The sequence below is a fragment of the Marmota marmota genome, unplaced genomic scaffold (assembly GCF_001458135.2).
Source record: "Marmota marmota marmota unplaced genomic scaffold, marMar, whole genome shotgun sequence".
Lineage (NCBI taxonomy): Eukaryota > Metazoa > Chordata > Mammalia > Rodentia > Sciuridae > Marmota > Marmota marmota.
The window spans coordinates 28,940,209-28,964,789 of record NW_026000185.1 but is presented as its reverse complement, the minus strand read 5'-3'; the positions used below and the strand labels follow the sequence as shown (position 1 = coordinate 28,964,789).

General features: G+C 55.8%; 1 protein-coding gene and 1 long non-coding RNA gene across 2 annotated transcripts in view; one reads left to right on the top strand and one right to left on the bottom strand.

Moving 5' to 3' along the window:
* Col26a1 (collagen type XXVI alpha 1 chain) overlaps positions 1–24,581 on the top strand; it is a 128,814-nt gene that overhangs the window by 94,310 nt on the left and 9,923 nt on the right. The window contains exon 4 of the mRNA XM_015491464.2: positions 20,598–20,787. Within this exon, the coding sequence (XP_015346950.2) occupies positions 20,598–20,787 (190 nt within the window). The remainder of the gene's footprint in view (positions 1–20,597; positions 20,788–24,581) is intronic.
* On the bottom strand, positions 8,802–10,635 carry LOC125612390. Its single transcript, XR_007342760.1, has 3 exons — positions 10,245–10,635; positions 10,077–10,132; positions 8,802–9,167 (listed from the first exon to the last, which is right to left on the bottom strand). It is a non-coding gene; the product is annotated as an uncharacterized LOC125612390 (long non-coding RNA).

Genomic DNA, 24,581 nt, shown 5'->3' with positions numbered 1-24,581 from the left:
CCAGCCCGCCCCCTGGGACAGTGGCTCTGGCTCCAGGGAACTGAGAGGGGCTGCAGGCTGTGAGTGGGCTCATGGCTAGTCTAGAAGCTGGAGGTCCCCAGCAGCTCTGGGCACATTCTGCCCAAGCTGTGGGAGCCTGGACCCCTTCCTCCTGCGCCCGCCTCGGTGCCCATAACTGTGGAAGGGACTCCCGGGATGCTGGCTCGATTTGTTCCCAGAAGCTTAACCCCCTTCTCATTAGTCAGCAGGAGCTGGGGCCCCCATAGACACAGGAAGCAGATGGTGACTCAGGGTCCAGCTGTGGGGGAACGCAAGGACATCCTGACTCCACCAGACTTGTTTCTGGTCACTACAGAATGGCTTGGTCCCCTCTGGAGATTCCCAGCCAGGACACTGGTGTCTTGGATGGACAGGTCACTTGCTCAGAGCCACATCTTGGCATCCAGGACCCCTGTCAGCATCCCTCTTAGGTGTCCCACAGTCTTCGTCCCCCACAGGTCCAAGATCCACTGTCACTTCTCCCTGGACCGTCTCTAATTCTCCTCGCCTGACAACCTTCTAATCTATCAGCTGTTGGATCTGGAAGTCTCCAGGCCTCAGCTCTGTCCTCTCCTTTTCTGCCTCGGTGCCAGGGGGTTCCTACCACTGGCCCTCTGTGTGCACAGCCCTGGAGCTTCACCTAGCTTAGCCCAGGTCCTGCCGCCTCTCACCTGGACTGCCTCAGCCCCCAGAGCCAGCTGTCTGGAAGGGAGCGCCAAACACTCCCCTCTACGGCTTGAGACCCTTCCATGGTGTCCCGCCCCCTCTGGATGAGAGCCAAGCAGCTCCATCTAGTGCGCGGGGTTCCTTTGTGTGCATTAGGAAGAGGCTCCCTCCCTCCAGGCACGTGGCTGCCATCTGCTGGAAACCTGTCACAATAAATTCTCAAATCTACAATGCCTGTGATACAACGGCGCCCCCTAGGGTTGTTCGCATGCAGTGTCCTGAATCGAGCAGCCTTAGGCACAAGGGATCCTGATGGCCCTCCGCTGGCCCTTTCCTGCCCCTGGTACCCGCTCATGTCTTGTCTGCCAATGGCCCGGAGCTGCTGGTGGCTCTCTAAGTGACCAGTGGTTAGTACACGTGGGCTGCGGGGACAGAATCCCAGGCTTACCATGCATCTGCTGTAAAACTCCTCGCCCTCTGCATCCAATCACTTTTCTCACTCATAAAATGGGGGTGCTGGTGATACTGTCCTCACAGTCATAGTGACCATCCCCCTGGTGAATACTCGTGCAGTGCTTAATAGAGGGGTTGACGCATCACAAAGGCTATGTTGGTATTTTCTGCTATTATTGTCTCTCTTCTCTGTTCTTCTGCCCACGTTTTTTTTTTTCTTTTTCCTGCTGGGCTCTCTCTATCCCCACCCCACCCTGCCTCTTCTCGACTCGATCAACTTCTGGTTAAAGCTCAAGACTCAGAAAACCTTTTCATGCTGGGAACAGTGTAATCCCGGGAGGCAGGAGGATTGCAAGGTCAGCCTGACCAACTTAGTGAGACTCTGTCTCAAAATAAAATAAAAAGGGTTGGGGGTGTAGCTCCGTGGTAGAGCATTTGCCTAGCATGCAGGAGGCCCTGGGTTCAAGCCCCAGTAACAAAAAAAAAAAAAGAAAGAAAGCCTTCCATGCAAGGGCCTGGCAGCACCCCTCCGTTCTGCCTCCGGACTCCCCTAGTCCTCCTTGAAGGGAAATTCTAGCAACAGCTTTTCCTTGTCCCTAAATGTCCCTTGATGTCCTTGGACAGTGAGCTCCTTTCCAGCAGGCACAAGGTCTTTCTTGGGTCTGAATCTCCAGGTCCTGGCCTAATGCTGGCCCCAGAGCAAAACTTCACAAAGCTTGTCCTGAAAATAAGCTCAACTTATTTTGCGCATTTTGCTTTTTCATTACTGGTTTTAAGCCAAGCAGCCAAGCAGTTTAAAATGGTAAAAGGACAAAAATATTAAATCTTCCTCGGTGACTGTCATTTATATAGTAGGTAAAAATGACAACCTGCCTCAGGCCTGCACGCTCCATGGAGGCAGCTCTGGGAAAGGCTGTGTAAATTGGCCTCAAAGAGAGGCCGAGGCTGTGGGGCAGCCCTGGGTGAAGCACCTCTAGGGAAGGAAGTCTAACAAGGCCGTTCTGAAAGGAAACGTAGACTGCACTGTTCCCATTTCAAACCAGAAGTGAAGGTTTATTAAAAACCGGAAGTGACGTCATGTACAAACCGGAAGTGGGGCATTTCACACCAAGACCCTTTCCTATTGGAGCATGGCTTTGTCTATCATCCCTGGGCGGGGCTGCAGCAGGAGCACAGCCCAGTAGGTCCAGGTACTACACACCTCCTTTTGCTACTCAGCTGGGTCCAGGGTCCTGAGAAGGAAGACTCCCTTCCAGGGGAGGGAAGGACATCCTGTCATTTATACAAGTTGAGCATCCCTAACCAGAAAATCTGAAATCCAACCAGCTCTGAACTTTTGGGATTTTCATTCTTAGAGGCGCTCACCTGGTAAAGTCTATGCAGACATTCCCAAATCAGAAAACTCCAAAATCTGAAACAGTGCTGGTCCCAAGCATCTCCCATAAGGGATACCAACCTGTAATAGGGATTTTCTGGTTAATTTTAAAAATAATTTATTAAGGTAAAATTCACACCATATAAAATGAGCCATCTTAAAGTGAACAGTTCTGTGGCATTAATAGACCCAATGTCATCTAACTGCTCCTTCTCTCTGGTTCCCAAACATTTCCATTTTCCAAAGTAAGATCCATACCCATTAGCCAGCTTCTCCCCCTCTTTTCCTCTCCTCCCAGTCTTTGGCAAACACCAATCTATTTTCTGTCTCTACGGATTCATCTATTCTGATCTATTCTGAGTGTGTTGTATATATAGACTCTACGCACTGTGTGATCTTTTGCATCTGGTTTCTTTCAAAATGCTTTGGGGGTTCATCACATCATAGCATGAAACCGTATTTCATTCCTTTTTATAGCTGAATAGTTTTCCACAATTTGTTTCAACTTTCATCTGTTGATGGACATCCAGATTTCCCCTTTTGGCTGTTGTGATTAGTGTCTTTATGAACCATGAGCCTGTGCGTGCAGAGTGGCTTGAACACGTGTCTTCAAGTCTTTTGAGTGCGTGTGTTGTACATTGATTGACTTGAGTGGAATTGCTGGGTCATAGAGTAATTCCATGATTAATGTTTTAGGAAACCAACATAGTGTTTTCCATACACCATGTTCTACTTTGCATTTCCTCCAGCAAAATGTACAGCAAGGGCTTTGATTTCTCCACATCCGTGTTATTTTCTAACTGTTGTGTTGTTTTCTAAAATGACAGCCATCTTTGGTAGGAGGTGATTTCTCATCTTGGTATTGATTTTCATCTGTGTTGAGTATTTTTTAATGTGTCTACTGGCCGTCTGCATGTCTTCTTTGCAAAAATTATCTATCCACGTCTTTGGCGCCTTCAGAAATTGGGCCGTTTGCCTTTTTGTGTTGATTTACAAGATGATTTCATCTGGATATTAAACTCTTATCAGTATTATCATTTGCAAATATTTTCCCCCATTCTGTATCTTGTCTTTTCATTTTCTTGATAAAACCCTTTAATGTATGAAAGTTTTAATTTTGATGAAACCCAAGTTAGCTACTTTTTTTTTTCCCCTGTTGTTGCTCATATTTCTGGTGTCGTGTCTAAGGATTCGTTGCCAAATCCAAGGTCGTGAAGATAAACCCCTGTGCCTTCTTCTAAGGGATTTATGGTTTTAATTCATAACTGTTGTGTTCATCCATTTGAGTTCACTTTTTGTATGTGATGAGGTGGGACTTAACTTGACCCTTTTGCGTGTGGATTTCCAGGTCTCCTAGCACCTTTTGCTGAAGGGCCTATTCTGTCTCCATTGAAAGGTCTTGGCACCCTTGTTAAAGGCCGTTGGCCGTAGATACAGAGTTCTGGTTTATTTGTAAAGTCTGAGTCCTGGCTCCGGCTCTGCCTCTTGCTCGTGGGTGCCGTGGGCAGGGCCTTTCCTTCTCTGGGTCTGCATTTCCTTGTTTGGGAAATGAGAGCCTGGGGTTTACACAGTGCTGTGACTGTGGCTGCCTCAAAGTCTCCATTTTCTGGGTTACCATGACCGCAGACAGGTAGGCTCTGAGTTGGCTTTGCTCCGTGGGGTGAGGGTCACCCCTGCCTTTCCCACACTTCCTGCTGATCCCTCTGACCTCTGCAGAGTCTTGGGGCTCCATCCAGTTTCCCCTTTACTTTAGTCCAGGGACTGTGCAGCCTCCTGTAGCTAATTATCCTGAAGTCCTTGGGTCGGAGTTGGACTTTCAACCTGAGGTTCTCAGGGGAGCAGGGGTGCTCATCTCTCCACCCACTCCTCTGATTATTTATCCCACAACACTGAAAGGATCTGCTCAGTAAGTTAGAAATGAAATCCCGGAGTCAGGCCTGAGTCTCTGCAGTATTGTCAGGATTATGGTAATGTTGGGTGCTGCACTGGGACCGTGCTGTGGTCCAGAAGATTCTAGAAAACCCTGTAACCCCTGCCCACTCCCCATCTCCCTCCCCAGCAGCTCTTGACCTTGGCTCTTCCAGTTCTTTTCTCATCTACAGAGTGACTGCTCCCTCCAGGCCAGGCTCCCTGTGGGCGTGGAGGTGGGGATTCAGGCCAGTTCACCCTGTAATTCTCACCACAGCCATGTGGGGGCGGTAGAGTGGCCCTAACTGACCGCTAACATTCATTGAGGTGAATCTGCCAGGGAGCGATTGAGGTCCTCATAGCCTCCTCCTTCAGCCTCCATTTTGGGAGGCCCCTGAAGAAATTCAGACCTTTGCCAGAAGTGAAATTCCATTTTCTCTTTACTTTCACTTTCTGGAGCCTCATTTGCATCTGATGGTTGACAACCAGGGAGGCTCTCCCAATTCCAGTTTGTGCACCCTGACTTCACCCCGACTTCATTTTACTTTTTCTACCCTGTTTCCTCCTCTCCATCTTTCTGCCCAGCGTGGCTGCATGTCCAACCAATCTGTGGGTGGTAAGTCAACCTTAGTACCATTGGCTCCACGGGTATGCTACAGGAGGAAAATGTAGGACTTGGCTGGAGCCTGACTTGGGTCTTGCCATGGTTTTGCTCTGTGACTTTGAGGAAATAACCTCACCTCTCTGGGCCTCAGGTCTTCATCTGTAAAAGGAGGAATTGAGCCAGATAATTGGGACAATAGTCACAGGCTTCCCCTCTGTGGGAATCAGATGAAACTTTGGATCCTCCCTTCTCAAATATATCCAAGTACAGGGAGTCTTGCTCACAGGACCCTTGGAGGATCCTGATCTCTCATTAAACCTCAATATTAGGTCTTTCAGCTCAGCAGGTTGAATGAGGAGAGTCCCCTACTCTTTTCTGGGTCTTTTTTCACATGGGGTAGGAGTCACTTTTCAAATTCCCAGGTATCTGCCTGTGCACCTGGGTGGCCCAGCGCTTTCTCACCTGGACCTAGGGGACAGGAGCAGCAAGCCTTTGGGGACCTTCGACCTCTCCTAAGAAGGGAAGGAACTGGGGAGGGGGACTCAAGGTGGTGCACTGCTGGGCTTCCAGCTGACCACAGGTGACGCCCAGCGTCCCTCCAGTCCGGGTGGGAAACGGGCTGAACTGAGAAGCCCCTGTTGGGATGCGCTGGCCTGGGAAGCTCGGGTCTCCTCTGCCTCTTCCCACAGTGGGGCTCCTGCCTGGTCCCCCCCAGCTGGGACTGAGTCACCAGAATTCTTTTATGATCCATTTTCTGGCCCACACCCCTGTTTTCTTTGGACATCTAAAGCAACATCCTAAATTTCCTCTGCCTAATTTTAGTCTCTGGGAATTGCAGCCAGATGATGTCAGGGTGAATATTCGGTGCCATTGGTCTTCCCGAGCTCGGCTGTCACCGGCTTCCTGCAGCTGCCTGGCCCCTGAAGGTCAGGTGTGGGCCTGGGAGGCTTGGGGCTCATCCAGTTCTGACCCCACTGTGACAGGGAGTCAAGAGGAGCCTGCTCCTCAGTAGGAAATGCCTTCAGCATGTGGTGTTCCCTGGGTTCAGAGCTGGGGATGGGCTCCTGAAGGGAGTTCCCACTCATCCCCAGGTTGTTCCAGAGTTCCCAGTGTGTGCCAGGAACCTACTGTGTGTCCCGAGACGTGGAAAGTCTCTTGTTTATGAGCATACACATCGCCTACCCCTCTGCACTCAGCTAGGGGCCCTTCTAGCAACCAAATCTGACGTCATCCCCTGGGGGTGGACCCAGGCTTGTGGACCAGCCTGACCCCCTGACTTCCCACACCCCCAAGGCCTCTGGCCACTGGCTTCTGCTGCTGTTGGAGCTGCTGGGAGTCCCAGCTGGGCGTCTGGCCGCTGGACCCCCACGGACTCACCAGCTCCAATGAGCTGGAGGCGGCCCTCCCACGGCGGATACCAGAGACAGAAGCTCCTTATCTCAAGTTCTTCCTGCCCCCTTTTCTTTAGCAGTACTGGGGATGGAGCCCAGGGTCTCGTGCATGCTATCCACTGAGCTACACCCCAGCCCAGTCTTTACGTGGGATTCAGGCCAGGTGGGGTCATGCAGAGGCGGGGTCATCTTGGCCAACTCCCATTTCCTCTGAGTCTCTGGTTCTGCAGTCGGGGTAAGACGCTGCCCTCTTTCTTCTCAGCCAGAGTGGAGAATGCTTTGGGGCCCCCTTGCATCTGCAGTCCTTGGTCAAGCTCACGGTCCCCTGTGTTGTCCCGGGGGTGGGGCTGTAGCCTTCTTATAAATAAGTAGTGCTGCATCTGGCCAGAGCCCAGCTCTGCCTGCAGGGTCAAGGGGAGGTGGCCTCCTCAGGGCCCCCAGGGACCCCAACGTCCCCACGTGGGTCCCCAGTCCTTTGATGTCATTGCTTGGCCGTGACTAGGGCACACTCACACAGGCACGTGTGAACACGTGTGCACATGCTGGGGCCGCGAGGGATGTAGTGCATTTACACACACACATGCACACACACACATGGAGGAGAGCATGCCGTGGGCCTCTGGATCTTCCTTCTTGTGGCTTCCGGCCACTTCTGTTCCTGGTGAGTGTGGCCTGGGGCGGACAGAACTCTGCAACTGAGAAGTGACACGCAGGACACTGCCGTTTCCCTGACCGTGAAATAAGGATGCTCAGAACAGAGTCCCCGTGGTCTGTGTCCTGTCAAACAGACCGTCCTGCAGGCTGTCCACTATCCTGCAAGCAGGCTACCGGGTTTCTCAGTTCTGGTTGACGGGGTCCAAAATGTGCACTGATGTCCTGTGTCCTTGAGTGTACAGTGGTGGCATCTCACTGGGGCCACTGAACTTGCTAAGAGGGGCTGGGGGCGGGGGGCTGGCTGGAGTCCCTGGTTCCTGCTGCCAGATGAAGGCTGGAACTGCTGACCCCAAGCAGGGCCCATACCTATGTTCAGAATGTTCCAGCCAGGCCAGTGGCACAGAGGAGAAGCAGAGGGGACCTCTTTCAGCTCCGGGGCTCTCCTGAGCTGGCAGCCGAGGGAGATTCAGGACACTATTTTGCTGGTTCCTGAGTCTGTGTCAGGGTCAGGCTCTCACACGTGGGCAGGGACCCTCCACGCCACCTTGGCCCGTCAAACTCCATGACAGGCTTCAGCTTGAGAAAGCAGAGCCCACTCAGAAGGCAGCCCGGGAGAGGCCCAGGTGGTGGGGACCCAGGTCTCGTCCCAGGGCCTATGTGAACAAGACGCTCCTAACCCTGGACACACGGTGGTCCCCTGCAGTCTGGCCAACACAGTTGATAGCTGTCTCTGTTTTCTGTTCCTGTAACTAAATACCTCGTATTGGGTCACCTTAGAGAGCAGAGATCGGTTTAGCTTGGGGCTCTTGGAGGTTCCTTGTCCAGGTGCGAGCGGCTGGCCAGGCCTCCCCTGTGCATCATAATATGGCAGAGGGCATCCTGTAGGAGGAGGGGCCAACCGGCTCTGACGAAGCCACTAATGCCATCATGCGGTCCCACCCACGTGAGCTCATCTGACCTAACCGCCTCCCGAAGGCCCCGCCTCCAAGGGCCAGTAACACATGCCTTTGGGGTGGAGTTGCCCAGACGTGAATTCTGGGGGACACTCCCAAGCCACAGCAACCGCATTCATAGGACTGACAACCTTACAGGAAGTGGCCTTCAGAGGACCCGAGGGAGGGCCCCGGATCGGCCCAGGCCCGGCTCTGCCAGGACCACGCACTCCGGTCACTTAGGACTTCTCCTGCTATAAGTGACACATAGTGTGAGAATCATTTAAAAGACAAGCACAGTCGAACTCACCGGGCAGGAATGTGCTCCAGGGCCAGGTCCCAGGACCTGAGGAGACAGAAGGTCTCGCTGCCGAGGTCACCACCCGGTGGGGAGGGAGTGGGCATGTGGGTCTCAGGAACCTGGGACCAGGAGCCCTGGACCCTGAGCTGGGAACAGGTGAAGGCCTGGGCTCCTCCGTCACAGGGAGGCGAGCGCTGAGATTAGGTGGAAAGAGGTGACTCAGGAGATGTCCACTCCTGGCTCACAGAGGCGGCAAAGGGGACCTGGCCCTGTGGACCCTGGATGGGGAAGGATAAGTCTGAGGAATCAGAGTCGTGGCCCCACGTCCCACAGGTGTGGGACTCAAATTGACCCACAGCAGTGCTGGTTGGGTAATGATTTAGGGTTTTTTTTTGAAGTAAAATAAAATATGTGCCACTCAAGTCCAGCAGTGCAGAAAAAGGTCATAGTTGGTGAGCAGGCCGGCTTCTTCAGGAAATCGATTCAGCTGATTCCGTTTATTAACAGATTAGAAGAGAAGAGCATTTGCTAAAACCCAACGCCTATTCACAATGAAGACTATGGGCAAACGAGGGAGAGGGAGCGATTTCCGGGCGCAGCCCCTCCCACCGCTGCGTCTCCCCCGCTCTGGGGACATGAGAAGCTGCCTTTGAGAGTCAGGAGTGGGTGTGGAGGCAGCCGGCCTCCCGTGTTCAGAGTTGCCCTGCAGGTCCTGACCTGGGCAGGACCTTGGATCCAGGGATGGAAGATCAACGGCAGGGACACCTCCCCAGGGTGAGCGACAGCGTCACCAGAGGCAGGGACACCACTGTCCGGCAGCGCATAATGGGTGATGGGTTGGTACCTGAAATCCAGAAAGAACCGCTATGAATACTGAGAAACAGACAGATGAAGCCAAAGGAAAGACAAGACAAGGACATAAGGGCCACCGTGGGAAGCAGAGATAGTGCCCCAGACTACGGGGATGTTCTGCTTTAGCAGCGTGGGAAAGGCAAATTCCAGCCACAGTGAGACACCATGTCACACCCACCAGACCCGCAGGACGGCTGCAGGCTTGGCACCCTCTGGGGGCTCCAGGATTGGGGTGATGGGACAGGGTGGCTCATCCTGGCTCCTGTTGCCTTCAGGACTTGGCTCCGCTGGCCTTGTGAGCAGCGACCACACATCACAGTTGTTTGGGTCCCACCCTGGCCCACTCTGCCTCCTGGTGTCCCCTCCTAGGCAGCTGGATGTGTTTCTGTCCTGCAGAGCTGGGGGTAGGATGGGGAGAAGGGGATGGGGGTAGCCCAACCAGATCGCCCTTGATCTGCACTTGAGCAGACCCTTCCCCAAGAGAAGCCGAGACCCCAGCCCCCACCTCACCACCACATCCTCAGAGCTCAGCAAGGCTGGGCCCCCTCCCAGCTCCACCCACGCTGCAGCCCAGCTGTGAGCAGAGAGCAGGCCTCAGACCTGAAGGCAGCCTCCTCCTCCCCCTCCTCGAAGTCTGGGCTTCTGGCCTGAACCTTCTCCCACTGGCCACTTGGTAAGTCCAGTTGGGCACTCGGAAGCCTGGGCAGGGTCAGTGTGGATGCCAGCCCTGTCCTCGGGGCGGAAGCTTTCCCTGTGGCCCAGGACCAGCATCTAAGTCCCGAAAAACAGGCCAGCAGGAACCACATCCTAAGAAGGCACTCTGTCCCCTGCCTTGAGCCTGCACAGATGGCCTCTGACCCAGCGGGACTGGAGTTTCTGGGTTCCAGATCCTCTTCCTTACCTTTTTCTGGGCTGAGCCGTTGCTCTCTGAGTGGGGACCGTATCACCTCAGACTCTCTGGAAAGAGAAGAGAGGAGAGAGTGCTTTATGAAGTGCTGGCCTCAGTGGTTCTGGAAGGGCTCATTCTTACTATAGTGTAAATGACTGAAGAGGGATCAGGAGTCCTCACCCCGGGAGGGTGAATGGGTTTTAACCCCATGTCATCCCCGTTCAGATGTGTGACTCCAGCCGTGAGCCATTTAACACCCAGATCTGAGTTCTGATCTGCAAAAAGAAAGGGCTTTAAGGCTAAGCTCCTCCCTGCCTTCTAATTATGTGGGGAATTTCCTTTTCAATATCATAGTCTGAATAACAATAACCCTTTCTCAGACCTGCCCTCCAGTCCTGCCTCCTCTAAACCCGCATGGAGGACAGAGAGTTAAGTGACTTCCCCAGGCAGGACCCAGACGGGACCATGCCTTAAGCTGACAGGCAACTGTTATAAGATCCTGCACGAATGCCTTTGTTTTTTAAATGTGTGTCAAGCCCCTGGGGACAGTATAGAGACAGTATCTTTAAGAAAGAAGCAAATTACATCTGAGCGACCTTCCGAGTTGATTAGAAGAAAAACTCGGTCCCCAGTCAAGGTCTTCCCCTTGGTCCTGGTACCAAGTGCTGCTTTGGTTGCCATGGCAACCTCCTCCTGCAAGGGAAAGGTGTGGCCCAGGCCGACCCTGAGAGTCCTAGGGTCTCCACTACCGGCCCCATTTACTTCCTCCCCTCTGCCCACCAGGGAGCAGCTGACCCCAGACAGTAATCCCTGAGGACAGGGGTGGTGGGTGGGGACAGTGGGAAGTGGATCAGCCCAGGGCTCAGATGGCGGGGGCTGTCAGATGTTGGCTGGTGGTGTGTGGGGTGGGGGTGATGGGATCTGTACCCCCAGGTCCCATCTCTGTCAGGATCTGTTAGGATTTGGTTTGTCTGTCACCTATCACTTTGCGGTCAGCACAGCAGGGACCCAAAGAACTGAAGAGACCTGCTCAAGAGCAGAGGGACACAGAAAGAGGCTGAGAGTGGGACCCCGGGCCTCCTCTTCCCTCGTCTGCCCGGTCCCACCACCTGGGGGGACCCAACCCGTGACCTTGTCTTTCATTCCTAAAATTCTGCTCGTTTCCCTCTGGAAGCCCAGTGGCTAGGGTCTTGGGACTTCCTGTGTATTTGGGGGGGCCTCACCTGCTCCCCTCGAAAGCTCACTGTCTCTCCCTGAGCTGTGGCTGGCGGGGGACTGCAGGGGACGAGGCCTGGCTGGGTGCAGGCTGTTGGGGCTCAGGAGCAGGCAGCCCCTTTACACCCCAGGGACCACCCGAGTGCTGGCTCTGCGTCCCGGCACCTGGACCTTGACCTTGGGCTTGGAGCCCTGTAAACAGATTCTTTCCCAGTGACACAGAGATGGCCATGCTGCCGCCACATGTCCAAGAGGGTCCTGAATCTCTGAGCTCCTCTCCCTGGGCGGTGCTTGGTGTCATCTTTCGGGGCCTGAGAGATCTAGGAGCCCGGGTGACCCTGGAGATGCTTTGTGACTTCTTTCTGGACAAGGAGAAAAGAGTCAACACATCCAACAATAACTTCAGATTAACAACACGAGCCTCAGAGATCTGCCCGTGAGAGGTGGAGTCGCTGACCCCCAAAAGCTAGATGCCCAGGGGTGACCCCCCCAAACTCCTCCCTCCCCAAAAAGGCCACTGAGAGTCCATCTCTTGCTTCTCTTATGATGAAATCTCCTTTTATGAGAGTCCTGAGGGACACTCATAAAAGATGCGAAACCCTCAGCAAGCTGTAACACAGCTGCCCCTCTAAATGTCCCCAGCCATGGGGACCCCAATCCATCCCCAGCAGAGGGCTGAAAAGTGCTCTATCCTGCAGGATTCCTGTCTCCGCATACTAATGCTATTGGTTTTGGGGACGGGTCCCAGGGTGGCCAGTCTGAAGGAAATGGCACAGATGATAGACAGTCATGGAACCAGGGAGGACTGCCCTGACCCATTATAACTTGTGTGTGCAGAGATGAGTCCGGCTCACCTCAGTGGTCTGTGTGGCAGGTGCCGCAGCCGCACAAGCAGGATCATGGCAGCCCCGCTGGGCCTAGGAAACCAGCCACGGACACCCCACGCCTCTCTCAGGAGCCCTGCTTGATGGCTCCGTTCTGGCCCGTTTGCTCCTCAAGTTTCCCAGGTGCCAAAGCAACCAGAAGCAGGAAATTGTGCAGAAAAGACCCCGGGCTCTAGAAGGGTTCTGACCCAGGTGCCGTCCCGTGGCACCTACGGGCCCTGGGCAACTTGGCAGCCTCTCCCGGTGTCGCTGGGGAGCATGAGGGGCAGCCTGGATATGTGGCTCTTGTTACCATCGTACCCACAGCCGAGGAGGATGACAGAGGAAGCCCCTGCCAAATGCAATGTCATTAAGACAGAGGGCCACTCAGGAAGACCAGGAGCCAGGCCTCCGAGTCCAGGCTCAGAGAGCCCTGCAGCTATGAGGGGTGGAGGGAGGGCATCCTTGTTTGGTTGAATGCCACCTGCATCCTCCCCATTCGGGACGCCATGTCAGTGGCCAGCACAAGGGGACCCTGGAATCTGTGTCCTCTGCTTGGGAGCGGAGGCAGCCAGGGCTTCTGAGATGAAGCTGTCCCCCCAACGATCCCAAGGCCAAGGCTCTGCTCTCTGGAAGGGCCAGCTCTGTGCTGCCTGGAGCCAGGAGGGTCCTGGGGACCTTTGTTCTAAGCTGTCCCTGGCTGTGCTGCCTGCCTGTCCCCGACCGGTGGTCAGTAGGTTTGGCCCTGAGAAGAGCCCGATGGGCAGGGCACCCAGCCCCGGCCACCACGGCTTCACGGGAGGTGAAGAGCTGAGCTTCAGTTCTGGCCTTTACTAGACCAGGGTTTGTTTTAATGGAGTGCGGTAAGACTCGCCGACATGGAAGTGACTGCCCTAGAATCAGGGGGCATGGGACACCATGCAGGGCACACGGGGAGGCTCAGGAGGCAGAGAGGACGGTGCAGTCAAGAGCCTCCACTGGGATTTCTATAGGAAGTAACGGGGGAGGATGGGTTCACTGGCATAATTTCAGGAGACTCTGGGATGTAGTTTCTGTCCTGGGTTGGCCCGTGGCTGGCTCTGGGGAGATGAGGGCAGGGAGATGGCGGCCTCATAAAGGAAGTGATTGGAGGCTGTGGGCTCTGGACTGCTTAGTTCACATACAAAAGTACTGTCTTCAGGAACGGGCTGGCCCTGGGAGGGACCGTCTTCCCAGGGTTGGCAGGACCCCCAGTGTCAAAGCACCCAAAACACAGAAAATAAAAAGCATGATCAATATGCCCAGCAAACGGTGGACCACGGTGGGTGGGTGGGCCTGGGTCTGGGGAAGGAGCCAAGGCCATGTTCTGGGCCAAGTTGTTTTCTCTTTCTGGGCCTCAGTTTACCCACATGAAGATCATCTCCAAAGTTTGCTCCTGCTGTTTAGACTCAGAACTATGAGCAAATGGCCCTCGAGGAGTGACTGTTTCCTTTAGTCCATGGTTATTTATTAAAAGCCTGCTGTGTCCCCGTTGATGTGTGAGGCCAGAGCTTGGTTCGTGCACATGGAAACCTGAGGCTACAGGCTCCACAGGAGCAGGGAGCTGCCCATAGAGCAGCAGTGTCCCCAAGGGGAGAGTCACCAAGTCAGAGTGAAAAGTTGGGGAAAAGTGAGGGACCTGGGCACCCCTGGGACTCAGTGGAAGAAGCTGGCTTTGCACCTCCAAGAAGAAGACTCGAGTAGAGGCTCAAGGCTTGGGCAGATGGCTGTGTCCCCGGTTTTCCCCACCCTGCACAGCAACCCTAATTAGGTGGGGATGGTTGGCCCTAATTTTAGACCAAGAAATGGAGCCAAAACAATATAACATCACCCAGAAATTTTTAGAAAAACAAGGGAAAAACTCACCCATAATCCTACCACTGCAACTATTTTTATTTTTTCCATGTTTCCTTCCATCCCCTGACGATCCATCTCTGATGTGATTATAAACAGAATACACATTCAATTTTATATATTTATCACATACCATCGTGAGTGTGTTCCATGTTTTTTTTTCTTCCCAAGTTAAGAAATTTACAGGGGTGTAGCTCAGTGGCAGAGCATGGCTCAATATGATTTCAATCCCTACCATCCAAAAAATAAAAATAATCAAATTAAATTATACCATGTAGGGCTGGAGATGTAGCTCAGCTGTTGAGGTTTTGGTTACAATGAAAAAAGAGAAGTCCCCTGCATCCCTGCCTACCCTTAACCTTCATGCCCTAGAATCAAGCTTTTGGGGAGAGCAAACACAGTGCTTAACTCCACCTACATATTGCTGTTTTTCTTATTTCTTCTTTTGATATTAGAAATTTTTGATTGTCCTCCTGTGGAATATCGTGTCCCTTTTCATTTTTTAACCCCTGACCCCTCTTTCATGTCTTCTTCTCTTCCAATCCCCTCAAATAACTGTATAATAATTGGGGCATTAGATGAATGGGCAATGAATAGAATAGAATAAAGAAGTAAATGATATATTTGCACTGATGCATTTCCTCACTTTGGATTTTCCATCCTCTTGGTAATTAATAGACTGGTTTTTTTTGTCTAGTTTTATAGATAACGTGATGTCATGGATGTATAGTATCACTTAGCATATTACCAGGTTTTCCAAAAGAATTTTAATTTTCCCTTCAATATGTTCACATACATCAGACACTGACTTTTCTAGAACTTTTTGTCTTGTGTCTGGTTGTGTTCCTGGAATGCTGCTCTGCTCTTATCCTATGACATGCCCTTTCTATCCTTCCCAGAATACTTCTTGGTCTCTCTACTATGTTGAACTTCCTTTCTGCATCTCTATATTTTTTGTCTTCCTCTCTCTAGTTTACTCCCTTGTTTTGGTGGAGCACATCCTTTCTCAGAGAAAGTATGTGGAGTAGAAATGTTTTGAGGCTGCGCATGTGTCAAAATGCCTTTGTGTCTACTCTCAAATCTCAAGGGATAGTTGGGCTGGGTACAGAATCTTAGCCAGGAAATCCCCTTCCTCGATTAGGCACCACGGTATCTTCCGTTTTCCACTGTTGCTGTACAAATGTCCAATTGCCATACTGATTCCTGACATTTTCCCCAGGCCTTGTTTTATCTCTGGAAGTGTTTAGGGTTTTCTCTGTGATTCTGAAATTTTGTGACGACGCACTTTTTGGTGTGAGTTGTTTTTTCCGTCTGACCCTTTATTCGTTCCTTAAATTTGCAAATTTATATCCTTCCTTTTAGGTGACCTTTCTGGATCATTTATTTGAAACTTTTCTTCCCTCCATTTTTTTTTCTGGCTTCTTTCTCTGGAACCTCCAATTGTCGATGTTGGGTCTCCTTCATTATCCCTCCAATTTTCTTTTCTCTCTCTTTCTCTACTTTTCACAACTTTCTTTTTTTCAATTTTGTAGAAATTTTCTTTATGTCCTAATTCTTTTACTTCTTCTAGATCAGTATTTTTTTTCCCCCTGAAAGTGCACCTTTGGTTTTTGAAAGTTCTTTCCAAACAGTTCCTGTGGTTCCAAGGATGCCGTCTCTTCTTTTTCTCTAAGGATACCAAATACAGTTGTGATCTTCTCATTGTTGTTTTTGAGTGTGGTTTTTGAGATTGTTTGTTTTTGAGTTTGTTTGCTTTTCAGTTTTCTTCTATCCACTCATCCTCTGGAGTTTGCTTTCTCTCTGTGTTGTCCTCGGCTGTTCTGGTCCTTATCTCCCTTGTCTCCTTGTCTGCTCCTGCGGAAGTCGCTGGGACCTGAACTCCGTGGACAAGGCAGGCCTGTCTTCCATGGGCTCCTCGCAGAGGCTTCTGACCCCAGAGTCAGGGCATCTCTAGATCTTCTCTCCTGGGCCACTCAGGTTCCCCAGAGAGGAATCCTATGGCCGTGAGGGTGTGGCGGAGCTTTGCTGCAGCTCTCTGGGGGCCACTTGGAGCAAGAGTGCTGGGGACCCCTGGTGCTGATTACAGCACTGCTGAATTCACACTGGAGTGAGAAGGTGGCCAGAGCACCGAGATGCTTTCCTCCCTCCACTCCTCTCCTGCAGTAACGCAGCCCTGACACCGCCCTGCTCTGCGGCTTCCTCCTTCCCTGAGTGTAGTAATGGGAGTCCAGCCATTCTCCTCAGAGATGGCCACGGTGGCCCGAGCCACCCTCCTGTTCGCCATAGCATTTTTCTGGCTATGTTTTCAAGGATGAGGATGGACTGTGAGACAAAGAAGGAGGCAGGGAATAGGACGGTCCTGAGGGAGGAACTGCATGTCTCGGGGCTTGGAGACTGAGCGAAATTCAGGGAAGAAAGGGGCGTGGCCCAGCAAAGGAGTGTGGCCAAGGCCCAATGGGAAGAGTCATAGCATAGTTAGAGGGATGTGGCCCAATGGGAAGGAGGTGGCATAGCTGGAGGGGTGTGGCCCAATGGAAGGGGTGTGGCATAGCTGGAGGGGTGTGGCCCAATGGGGAGGGTGTGGCATAGCTGGAGGGGTATGGCACAGCTGAAGGGGTGTGGCCCAATGGGAAGGGTGTGGTGTAGCTGGAGTCTCCCCAATTTTAAGGATCTCCTTTAGCTGGACCCAGCTTGAGGTCTCCTGCTAGTGACACCATCCTACATGCACCCCCCCCCCCACCTGCAGACCTCCCCCAGCGACCTCTCACAGAGAGAACTGGCCACTGGGGACAAAGCCACAGTGCACCCTGGCTGCCCCATCAGGGTCATGGCCTTGGTGTCCTGGGACAGAGGCTTCCCTGGTTCCCTGAGGCAGCCAGAGCCCCTCTCTAGGCCCAGGCTCAGGAGTCCAGTCTCATGGTGAAGGTGGGTCCTGAGCTCCAGGAGCGGAGCCCGCGTGGCCGCAGCAGGCCAACAGCAGGCGAGCTGGCAGCACTGTCCCGCCAGGGGTGGGCCCAGACTGGGGGTGAGAGGTTGAGGACCAGGGCACAGGTGGCAGGAGCCCAGGACCCCGAGGCCAGAGGCCTGGAGCTGATCCGGTGGAGACCCCTTTACAGATGGGGAGCTGAGGTGGGCCCCAGGCAGGGGCTCCCCAAGCCACAAGTAAGTCAGCCTGGACCAGGCCTCCGCGGCTCTTTCCACTGACCACGCCTCTCTCTCTCTCTCTCTCTCTATATATATATATATATATATATCTGTGCCACACACACACACACACACACACACTCACACACACTGGTCAGCCCTCCAAATTTCTGATATACACAATTGGCAAAGCCCCCCATCCCCCATCTCTGTACCTTCTGGACCCCAGGAAGCGTCCTGTACTGCCAGGTGCCCAGGAGCCCACCTGTGCTCCGGAAGCTGCTGGGGGAACTTGGGGACCTCAGAATCCCAGCAAGTGAGAGCCCCCATCACGGCAAGGGAACTGAGGCCTGAGCCACTGGGAGGGCCTTGCCTGTCCCAGAGCCGGGGGCGGGTTCGGCCCCACCTGCGCCCTCTCCATGTTTCCGTGGCTCCAACGACTAATTAGAGAAAGTTAAAACAAAAAACAGGCTTTAATTGCCTGTCAGTGGCAGATGCCAGGGGAGCGGTAAACCTTTCGGATCTGGAGCTCCTGCCCAGGCGGGTGGCATGGGGAGGCTGAGCTGGGCCTCCTGGGCCTCGCTGAGGCTGGGGAGCTGGCCCCTCTGTGCCTGCTGACAGCCAACTGCTCCTCACCTGCCAAGCAGGCCGCCGGGTGCCAGAACCAACTGGGCCCCTGCCCAGAGCACTTTCCAGAAAAAGCCCAAGGCCCCCTCCCTCCACTGACCTGCCCCTGCAGGGGGTCCTGTTTGTTGCCTAAGACCCTGGAAACAGCCCCTAAAGGCCTCCAGAATGGGTGGTTTGCCCTGTGCCCCGCCCGGGTGGACCTGCCTGGCTCCAGCTTCCACCTCCCACATCCACCATGGCCTCCTTCCTGCTGGCCCCGGGGTGTGGGCAGGGCAGGCTGCGGCCCAGCTACAGCGTCACCAGGCTGTCCAGAAAGACGAGGCTGCTGGGGGGGGGGGGTTCGTGAACTTCTGCTCCCCAAAGAGACAGCCCCTGAGAGCAGGCACCTGGCTCTGCCGACCTGTCACCCCTCCATGCTGACACAGGGCCCCAGAGGGCTTCTTGAACATCCATGGGACCTCCAGGTGACTGAAGGGGGTGGTTGGGGGGGCACTGGGGTGGTTGGATGGGAATGGGTGGGTAGGCAATGGGACCCTGCTCCTTTTGAACCCTGCCTGTCCCCATTAAGGGTCTTTTCCTCCCTTCTACTGAGGACTGAACCCGGGGTTGCTTTTGACTTAACCACACCCCCAGCCCAACCCCCTGCCTTGTTTAAAATTTTGGGACTGGGTCTTGCTAAGTTGCCCAGACTGGCCTTTGAACTTGCGATCCTCTGGCCTCAGCCTCCCGAGTGCCTGGGATGACGGGTGTGTGCCACCTCGCCTGGCTCCGTACGGCTTCTTACAGCAGCCCAGAATGCCTGGCTGCAGGAATGTGAGAGGAACACACCGAGAGCCACGTGCCAGGGCCTTGGTGACCATGACCCGTGGAGGCTGTCTCTTGAGACTCAGCTGTTGTGTCAGAGGTCTCTCCGAATGTCACTTCTACAGGCGTTTCCTCTGGGGACAGGTCTCTGTTCCCCAGAGAGGACCTCTCCCCTCTCCACCTGGGGCTTCCCCAGCCTCAGGAGGGCCCAGTGGTTCCCACCTCCCATCCCTCCTCAGTTTTGCTAGCCTGGGTCTGGGCGCCTGATGCACTCCATCTTGCAAAATTTTTGTCCTTTGAATCTTTTTTTTTCTTTGGTACCAGGGATGGAACCCAGGGGTGCTTTAACCACTGAGCCACATCCCCAGCCCTTTCTCAAATTTTATTTAGAGACAGGGTCTCATTGAGTTGCTCAGAGCCTGCTAAGTTGCTGAGGCTGGCTTTGAACACGGTCCTCCAGCCTCGGCCTCCCGAGCCCCCGGGATCCCAGGTGCGCGTGCCTGACGGTTCCTTTGCTGAGGGGAACCCTGCACTGTCTTTCTCTTGTGCTGGTGGATTTTCTGCTTTTGATTTCTTTACCTCCTAGTCCTGGGAAGGACCAGAGGGGAACATGTGTGTTCAATCCACCATGTTAAACCAGAAGACCACCCCCACCCCCACTGCGTGTCCTTTTTAAAGTCCCTTCTGGTCCCGGCATCAGACAACTGTATACATTCCTCTAGTTGTTTCCCTGTTCAGTGTTTATACCTCAGTCTTTAATCTGTTTTATGTATCGGGGTTGCTGACAAGGTTTTATGAGGGGAGGGGAGAGTTTTATTCCCAGAAAATGCTTATAAACCACTAATTTGGTGCAGACAAGGGCAGAAGGGAGGGGTGCGGGGGTCCCCTGGAGCTCTCAGGGCTCCTTCCCGGAGATCAGGTAGGGTTGGGGGGGACGGCAGGCCGATGTCCTCCTCTTGCCAGGAGGCTGGACATCCCTGGAGGATACAATCTGTACCACCCCTTTTTATGGCCCCAGGACCCCTCGTGGGGGTCCATTTCAGAGCAAGGAAGTTAATAAGGTCCCAAACAGGAGTCCAAGGTCCCGTGGACGGTGGCAGCAAGAGGCCAAGCAACCTATGTCTGTGGCCCCCACAGGCCACGGGGGACCTACTGCCCCACCCGAAGGCCTTGAGAGCTGCTGGGAGTCTGTTTAGGAGCAGAAGGGGGTCCCCCAGAGTCAGGCTTTGAACTGTAGGGAGGACAGAGAGGACACGAGGCCACCCTTGAGTTCCAGGGCAACACACGCTCTTCAGAGCCGCCTTGAACCCTCTGTCTGCCCAGGACAGGTAAACAGACGTTGATACATAATTGCAGCCCAGGAAGCTCCTGCCCCGTGGACACAGGGCTCAGGGTGAGCTTCCGGCATGCACATCTGGCCTTTCACCTGCCCAAACCCTCCAGCACCCCCCGCTGGCTCCTGGGCACTGCTGTGCCTGGGCGTTAGGGCCCCGGGCACCTCCTGGGTCTCAGTGGTCCCCAGTGTGTGGGCTGCGGACTCTGCCCTGTCCTCGCTGAATCTGGCCACCACCGTGTGGCTCTCAGGCCTCCCCTGAGCTGCCTCCCCTCAGAATGTCCTCCCTGTCTGACCCCATCCATGCTGGCCTCAACGTCCCGTCCCCGTGATGTACCCAGATCCTTCTGTCCTAGTGACCCGTGTCTGCCGGCTCAGCTCCTTCCCCAGACGGTTACCATTTACCCTTCCATGATCAGATACTGTGTTGGCCCCCGAGACCAAGACCCTCACCCTGTGGCACCCACAGGCTGCGGTGTCCCCTGTGCAGTGATGGCACGATGTGCCGGGGCTCGGGTCTGGCAGGTTGCATGGAGGAGGGGCCCTGAGCAGAAGGCTCCGAAGGTCAAGTAGGAGTTTTCCAGGCTTCCCTGCCTGACTGCAGAGGCTGCCCTGGGCCTGGCTGCCCCCTCCCCAGGGTCCACGTTCTGACCTTTGGTTCCCCTTGTCTTTCAGAATGCATGAACTGTACCCGGCTGAGTGACATGAGTGAGCGGCTGACCACACTGGAGGCCAAGGTCGGAGAGCGGGGAGCCTGGGCGCGGGGAGCTGGGGGGGGGGGGCAGCAACGCGGGCACTTGCTGGGTGTTGGCAGGATGAGTGGCACAGAGCCCCAGACCCTGGGGCTGCCGGGTGGACCCCGGAGGTCAGGGCAGTGTGGCTGCCTCTCCCAGCAGCGGTTCCCAGCTCCGGCTCTGCCCCCTCTGCCCACTGCCTGCCCTGGGCTGGGCACAGGGGAGTGGGCAGAGCTGCCCACCTTCAGTGGGGCACCCAGGGACACGGGCTGGTCCTCGGTGGGTCCCCAGGGTCAGAGGGACTCTGTCAAGAGCTAGAGCTTTGTTTGGGAGTGGCCGTAGCAGCGCTGGGTGGGGATGGAGGGAGTGTGCTCAGGACATCGTGGGCCACCCATGGGGCACCTGCCACTCAGCCAGGTGGGGGCTGTGTGTTGCAGCCGCCCACTCAGGAGGGTGAGGCCAGGCAGCCTCTCCTGTCTGCACCGGAGGCTCCTCGGCAGCGTTAGTCCCTGACCCTCTGGCCTGCCCACCTCTGCCCACCTGCTGAGTACGTTCCTGTGGCCACAGAAGGGGCTGGGCAGAGTCACAGGTGCCCGCAGCCAGAAACCCCAGCCTGTGTGGCCAGGGCGTCCGTGGGGCAAACCAGCAGCACCTGCCCTGGCCCCTCCACACATGGCAGCCTCTAAAGCAGGCATTGGTGATTAGCTAGAGGGACCTGGAGAGGACAGGCCCGGGGGACACAGCTGAGGCCGCCTCCACGTTCCATGTGGGGCCTCTTGGAGCAGTGGGGACTACCGAGGTGTCCTGGCCCTGCAGAGGCCAGGGCAGGAGCGAGGCCAGGAGGGAACTGGGCAGGACCAGCTGGCGGGGTCTGGAGTGACCACTAGGGACCTACAGTCAGCGGCGCCTGCACTCATGGGGGTCAGCGCAGGACATGAGGGATCCCAGGCCACTCACAGCTGCTGTGTCCCGCGTGCCCTCTGCAGGCCAGCAGGCCCCCAGGCGCAGGCCCAGTGGTGGGGGTGACAGGCTGCCCTCCTGGGGGACAGTAGCACTCAGGGGCTGGGGCTCCAGGGATCCAGGCCCGGGTCAGCCCCAGATGGGCTATGAGGACAGTGGGAGGACGCGGGGGACCTGGCGCTGGACTCCAGGGCAGGTGGGGCTGGCCTGGAGGACAGTTTCCACGCCTGACACCTCGGCGTTTGGGCACAGAGGAGAGTTGGCGGCCAGCCTGGCCCCGCCCTGCCTTCGGGTGTTAGAAGTCACAGTTTTCGGGGCCTGGCGCTGAGCCAGCAGGTCCCTCCCACCTGGCCCCCACCCCGCCCCTGCCATGAGCGTCCTGGGGCCCTCCCAGCCTGACACCCCTGCCCCAGGCCCAGCGCCCCAGGGCAGGGCAGGGCAGGGGGCTCTGTGACCCTCGGAGCTGGTGGCAGGGACAGAGGAGGGGTCAAGGAGGAGCCAGGTCCTCTGTCCCAGCAGCCCCTCGCCTTGGCAACCCCCCACTCTGGGTCACTGCCGGCTCCAGGCACCAGGGAGGCTGGAGCCACCTCCCTGCCCCCCAGGTCACTGTGAGGCAGGTCCAGGGTGGACGGCTCTTGGTGGGGGCCAGGGAGGGCGTGCAGAGGTGGGCCAGGGAGAGGGGCCCAGCCCCACAGTGGTCCTCCTCCAGACAGTTGCTGGATTCCCCAGCAGTGACCCGTCTCACATCCCCGCTGGGCCCAGGGCAGCCTCCAGGCAGGAAGACCCCAGACAGGGGTCCGAAGCCAGGAGGCAGGTGGCTGTCCCAAGAGACCCATGATCTTGAGGCCTGGAGACTGGGGCTCCTGCTGCTTCAGACAAGGCACATCTGGGTGTCAGAAAGGACACACGTGACGGAGAACAGCCAGTGGTAGCTTATTCCATAAGGCTGTTTGTTCCACAGGGAGCCCAGGAGCAGGTGGCCTCAGGTCTGTCTCTGAGGCTTGGAAACCAGGCTCTTCATGGACCTTGCCCCACAAAGAATGGGTTTTTGTCTTCACATTTGGTGTCTCATAGTTACAAAGTGGCTGCTGCAGTTCAATGTTAAAAGGCAGGATGTGGACAGTGAGACAAGGCACCCCAAAGACTCATTATGTTCCATGGGCCAGCGTTGGGCTGGCCTCATAGTTGCAAGGGAACTGGAAATTGAGTACCCGACCAAGCAGAAGGGGATTGTTGTAATTGGTTGAGGCCAGTCATGCTTCCTCCTCTGGGCCACACACACAGGTGGACATTCTGGAGCAAGGGAAGAAGGGGCAGCTGGGGGCCAGGCAGCCATCAGGGTCCACCTCGTCTTCACTTCCCGCCACCTGCTTGTCCCGAGAAGGCCGCAGGGCCCTGGGCGGTGCCAGCCCTCATGGACCACATGAAGGGACTTCCCTCCTTGGGGGCCACAGCAGTCTCAGAGCTCAGCCAGGCTCTGTGTAGGAGGGCAGTGGCCTGGCCAGGCAGCTGGGCCGCAGTGACGTCACCAGGGTCTCTGCTCCCCGGGCCGGGTCTGGTTTTCCTGGGCTGAGTCCCCACACCCACTGCCACCCGCTCGGTGAGCTCATACAGGGCAGGGACGAGATGGCTTCTCTAGGAGGGTGGCCACCCCTGGGCCAGGGGCCCTGGGCTCTGGCTGGGCCTCATTCTCACTTGGCTGAGGCCCAGACTCTGCTGCCCAGGTCTGTGCTCTGTGGCTGGCGGAGCCAGGGGAGAGGAGTTCAGGAAGGGGGCCATCCAGGCCAGACTGCTGGGACAGCGGCTGGAGGCAGTACCAAGGACACCAGGGCCACCCCATCCCCAGAACCCCCAGTGCCACCTCCCTCCACTGCCCTTTGTCTGTGTCCCCCTCAGGTGGCTCCGTCTTGGCACCAACCCTCAGGTCCCCCCAGGACGCTGCCACTCAGCCCACCCTGACTGGCTTGTCCCCGGCCTACCCTGTCTGCTGAGTGGACGTCCTGCTGTCCCCAGCAGCAGGGCACCAATGGGGGAGCAGCCTTTGCCCACTGTCCTGGCCCATCCGTCCCCTGTTCCTGCCCTCACACGGCTGCCCTGATCCACCTCCTGCCACCCACGGCCATGGCCTTCCTGCCACTTGCCTGGCTTCTCCGTAGAGCCCGACCTTGGCCTTGGCTGACCGGCCAACGGTGCTCAGCAGTTGGAGCCCCTTTCTGCTTTGGGGGGTCCCAGGGCCAGGAGCCCAGGGTCCACCCTGAGCTCAGCAAGCTGCTCCCTACTTGGTGACTCCATGAAGCTTGGCCAGGCGGTGGCTGAGCCGTGAGTGGGACAATCTGTGGTCTGGTGGGGGAGGCACTGGGTCCCTCGGCCCTCCCTGTGTGACCTTGGCAAGTCACTTGCCTTTTCTGAGCTTCTGTTTCCACTTCATGCGCGACGTGACCAGCGACCTTGTCTCATGGGATCTTATAAGGACCAGAAAGAGAAGTGGCCCTGGTTGGGGGTGGGGAGAAGGGGCCCCCACTTGCTGAATTGCCCAGGGGGCTACTCCACGGCTGCACCCTGTGACAGCCCAGCCAACCTGAGCGCTGTGAGCACCGCAGCACCCCTCTGCCTAGGCCCTACCTGGAGGGTGCGGGGCTCTCAGGACGCCTGGCCGCTGCTCCCAGCCCAGGCTCGCAGCGCCCCCTGCTGGCTTCCATGGGGCCAGCAGGGACTGTGGGGCCTAAGTCTTGGCTCCCAGGAGATTTAAGGGGAAGTTCACCCCCCAAACCCCAGGTCACTGCTGTCCTTGACTCGAGGACAGAGTACAGGGCTGTGCTCCAGGCCAGTCCTGAGGAGCTACAGCCACCCATCTCCCTGGATAGGACCCTGGAGCCCATGCTCAAAGCGGGACCATTCACCCCTCCCCATTCCCTCCCCCTCCCTCCCCTCCTCTCCCTCTCCTCTCCCCTCCCCCTCCCTTCAC